Here is a 4981-nt window from a genome sequence, read left to right on the forward strand (position 1 = left end):
TGTACACTTTAACACACACTTCAGACCTGCTCATTAGCTGATAAGTCGAATCAGGTGTGATACGAGCAGCTCTTGTGAACCAATGCATTATGCCATTAACACACTTTATTGTTCTTTTAAAGCTCTCCAATAGAGTGGGTTTTTCATCATCATCATCATCATCATCATCATCATCATCATCAGTACACTAGATACCGGAGATGCTGAGTAATTTCCCCGAAACGTTGAACACCCCCCTTCAATGCGCATGCGCAGTGCGTGTTCGCTCTTGGCAGCGGAAACCTTTCGAGCCAGGTGGCCAAAAATATGTCAGTTGAGGTGGAACTCGTAATACGACTTGGGTCTGGTTGATTTTTGGATCTTTTCGGGGAATTCTGGTGTTCAACAGTTACTTTTTTTTATTGGATTTTATCTCAACATTATGTATTATTTTCAGAGGTGGGGAAAACGTGCATTTCTTTCATCAACCGTGATATAGATTTAAACAATTCCTAGCTAATTCCTATTTTTTTTTAGCAATCTCTGCTTTACAAGGTTACATGAACAACAAAAACTAATTACCCACATTAATCATTAGAGATTAATGTACAGGATGCTGTGGCAATTCTTATTCAAGTTAAGCTTTAGAATAAAACAGCGTACACTGACATCTAGTGGTCATTATGGGGAACACCAGGCTGAGATCACGTACATGAGCTAATAAATCCTAATGATTTTATAATTTACATAACAAATAAAGGCTCGAAACTAACACATCTGGTTTGCTAAAAAAAAAAAATTTCTTTATATTTCACGTGTTCTTCTATCTAAACCTAGATCGGCCTAACAGTTCCATGTTTAATCCTGACCCCATAATACTCTCAGAGTATAGTTTCTCACAGATAGTCCAAGCAGATTTTGTTAAGGTTCTCTGGTTTTCTTTCCACCCTACAAAAACAGTCCAGCAGAATGCATTCTCTAAGCTTTTAGCCACTGTTGCTTTCTGACTCTTAGGGAGGAGTTTTGTCCTACAGGCCATTTTGCCCCTCAACTAGGACAACACCTTGGGCTAGACTTTGGATTTGTTTGTACAGCACCCCTACCTCTACATTCCTCTTAATGTATATGTATTACACCGTTTTTTAATGGTTTGCATGGCATGGAATTACACTCTGTTCCTTAGATGGCCTATGGCCACTTATGATTTAATATTAGCCTTCAACCACACTCACACTAACACACACACACACACACACACACACACACACACACACACACACACACACACACACCAAGATGTATGTGTGTACTCAATGTATGCTGTATGTATGCTGTATGTAATGCCCTGTTGAAAACAGTCGTCTTGTAACTATCATTTCTGTTGTTCTGTCGCCACCTGGTGGTCATTCAACCTAATACCAATTTGCAAAAGCACCTTCTACCTCTATCTGTTCCATGGAATAAACCAAGAAATGGAAACTTACTCTATAATAGCTACAGTAGATCAGGTGTATAAGCGCTGAGAGGCACAGATTTAGTTATATTTCACCCCTAAAACACTTTCAAGTCAAGTCTAACACACGTCACGTGACAGTAATGCTGCTGGTTTGGAGTGAGGTGGGGTTGGTTTGGGTTAAAAAGGGACGTAGTGTCACGTGACATATTTTTAAAAACGCCTAAAGTTGGCCAAAGTTACAAAGAGTTGCTGAGAACAATCCCCTGAAACAGATCAAGTGAAGACTAAGAGAGAAGATGGACGTGTACAAGAGGCTGAATGGAGACCGTTTCAAGCAGGTGAGCTTTTACATCAAATCCATTTAGTTTTAAATAAAAAAATGTGCACATGGAAAAACAGCTGTAAGCTATAAACAAGTGTAAGTATGAGATTTATATGATATATGAGATTGATACATAAAACTGATATTTATTATGAATCAGTCAATAAAAAAGACATTTGCAATATAAATATTAATCTGTTGTTATATATATATATATATATATATATATATATATATATATATATATATATATATATATGTGTGTGTGTGTGTGTGTGTGTGTGTGTGTTACGCTGTACACAATTTAAATGTACAATGTCCAAATTTAATTAAATTAGATTTTTTTAAAATATCTATCTATCTATCTATCTATCTATCTATCTATCTATCTATCTATCTATCTATTCTTTCAATTATTAATAGGAATAATTTATAAGAAGGAAAAAAAAAATTAATCATTTGGTTTTTATTTATTTACTAATTTATTTATTACATTTTCAATAATGACTTATCTATGTATCTATTTCTATCTGTCTGTCTATTTATTCTTTTATTTAATATAATAATTAGAAGAAAAAAGAAAAAGAATTAAAAGGAAGAATTAATATCTATCTATCTATCTATCTATCTATCTATCTATCTATCTATCTATCTATCTATCTATCTATCACTCACTCACTCACTCACTCACTCACTCACTCACTCACTCACTCACTCACACATCTCTTCCCACAGACACACAACACAACACAACACAACACAACACAACCTGCCTGTGGTTAACCTTAAACACTAATGGTGTAAAGTTGAAGTGTGTTACATCACACCAGTGTGCAGTTTGTAGGATCTGGTGAAGGTGAAATGGTGTGTAAAAGTGTTCTGCGTGTCGTTCGAAAACTTTACAACTGTGCAACATGTGCTTTATTTACAGCATGGTATGATGAGAACAAAAAAATCTTCTGTGCTCGATTTTCATTCTCATTCTATGCTGTCAAATACACACTGATTCTCTTTCTGCTTTTGCACATTTCACTTTAGAGTAACTCTGGTTCTCCGCAGGGGTCCATGTACCTTGAAGAGCAGATTAACAAGGCGGGCGTGGTGTCATGTATCTTCTCTCTGAAAGATGGAATGGGAGCGCTGGTCCAAACCCTCAGGCTGTTCGAGGTGAGCGTCTGTTTTTCTCACATGGATCTACTGATCTTTAGTCGAAAGCAGGAAAGTATTGCAATCTTTGTGAGTGGGTTTGCTTACGAAGAAATGCTCTTACTGAGAAAATTAGAGGTCAACTGCACAAGACCTTTTACAGAACATCTAGAAATGGGATGAAATTTGGCACTTTCAGTGATCAGGTCTTACATAATAAACAAATATTTAGACTTTAGTTGCATCACAGTCAGAAGCTACACTTCAAATATATTTCAGGTGAGATTTTTTTCTGGTTTGTTTGGTTTGATTGATGCGTTTCAAGTTAAGTGGCTTTATTACCATTTCAGCCATTTACAGTACACTGTACTCAATACAGTACACAGCGTATGAAATAACATTCCTCCAGGACCAAGATGCTACATAAAAAAACAACAGAAACTAAAACAAGAAAACAAAAACGTGACTTATACACAGGACCTTACATATACTGACCATGTGCACTGGTATGCAGAAACCAGTACACAGTGATAGTGATAAATTGTCCATATAATAATAAATACTGTACATATTGTTCATGACCAATATTTTTCTAAATAAAGTAATAAAAATAGCAAAAAGAGTTTCTGGAACTGCTTTCACTTCCACTATAGCAGCTATAAACAGTTGTGTCCTCACCATGACTAACTAAACATCTTCAATTTGACTCAAAGTATATGTAAACATTCTGTTTGTTAACCTCAAATGATCATTATGGTATGCTGTGACCTGTGTGACTGATGTCCTTTGCAAACATAAGCATGAACGCACACACAGACACAAAGACACACACACACACACACACACACACACACACACACACACTTAGTCTGTTCCTATCATTCCTGGTCAACACTCCTATACTTTCTACTTGACAACATTCCAAATACAATTCGGTCTCAAGGTTATATCAATGCCGTTTGATCAATGTTTTTCTTTAATTTATTTAATTAACACCCATCCGGCATTACATCTGTGCTTTCCTGACTTAATGTTGAGTTGTAGAAAGACAGCACGTAGTTGCACTGGAAATAAACAACCCCGGATGTTTCTGACGAAGTGGTAGTAAACATGAAAGGCTTATTGTAAACCTATGAGATCTCACAAAACATGATCCACCCCCTACTCCACCTCCAAAACTGATATGAGCCTCTCTTGGCTTTGCTCCATCTCCAACATCTACCCTTGAATACTCCCACCTCCCTTTCACCCCCACCTTTAGCATGAGTTGGCTTTTCCCATAAAAACTTAATAAAGTTTGTTTTTTACACTGAGCCTGGGGTTGCATTAGCGCAAATCCACTAGGAGAGGACGTTTTTTTCTGCACAACAGGTTTTTGGAAAAAAAAAAGAGAGAAACTGCAGACTGTAAAGATGCTGAATATGTTCTCTTAGGACAAAATCATCCCAAGACAGTCCACGGGTACTGTAGGTTTTTAGAGGATGTCAGGTAGCTGTGTATGTTCGGCTGTTTATGCAAGTAGAAAGGACAATATTGTTGATGTGGATGATTTTTCAGTGTGTTTTTGGAACTGTTGTTAACTGCAGAAATATAAACAGCAAAGCTTAACAGTTTATATTTCTGGTTTGGGTATAAAATTACAAATCACACAGATGTAAAAAAAAATATTGTTCTTTATTCAAAGGCAAAGAAAATGCAATTTTCCCTATATTAATCCCTATATTTCTGTATTATTCCTATGTAAATATGATACTGAAAGCATTTAACTTTAAGGTGAAATAAATGTACTATATATCTTTGGAATTGAAATGAAATTTTAATTTACATTCTAAATATAAAAAAAAAAAATAGTTGTAAAATATTTGAACAAATTTGTATTTATATTTCAAAGAAATAACGATTTTTCCAATGAGATATTCATTATTTGAAATGAAGAAAATTCAACGATACTCCCCCTCTTTGAAAGTAAATGATGTTTTATAGACTATTTTACTTTGACTATGGGCTTTGTTCATATAACTACAAGTTTTCCATATTTTTGGCATGGTTTTGTTTCTAGGATGCACCTGCAATGTTTT

At 35.4% G+C, this 4981-nt stretch overlaps 1 protein-coding gene across 1 annotated transcript in view; it reads left to right on the plus strand.

Moving 5' to 3' along the window:
* The first annotated feature begins 1645 nt into the window (after window positions 1-1645).
* The window catches only part of pah (phenylalanine hydroxylase), a 15599-nt gene continuing 12263 nt past the window's right edge, over window positions 1646-4981 (plus strand). The window contains exons 1-2 of the mRNA XM_046874243.1: window positions 1646-1773; window positions 2817-2924. Coding sequence (XP_046730199.1) covers window positions 1732-1773; window positions 2817-2924 — 150 coding nt within the window. The 5' untranslated portion in view covers window positions 1646-1731. The remainder of the gene's footprint in view (window positions 1774-2816; window positions 2925-4981) is intronic.

This window comes from Silurus meridionalis, chromosome 18, assembly GCF_014805685.1.
Source record: "Silurus meridionalis isolate SWU-2019-XX chromosome 18, ASM1480568v1, whole genome shotgun sequence".
Classification (NCBI taxonomy): domain Eukaryota; kingdom Metazoa; phylum Chordata; class Actinopteri; order Siluriformes; family Siluridae; genus Silurus; species Silurus meridionalis.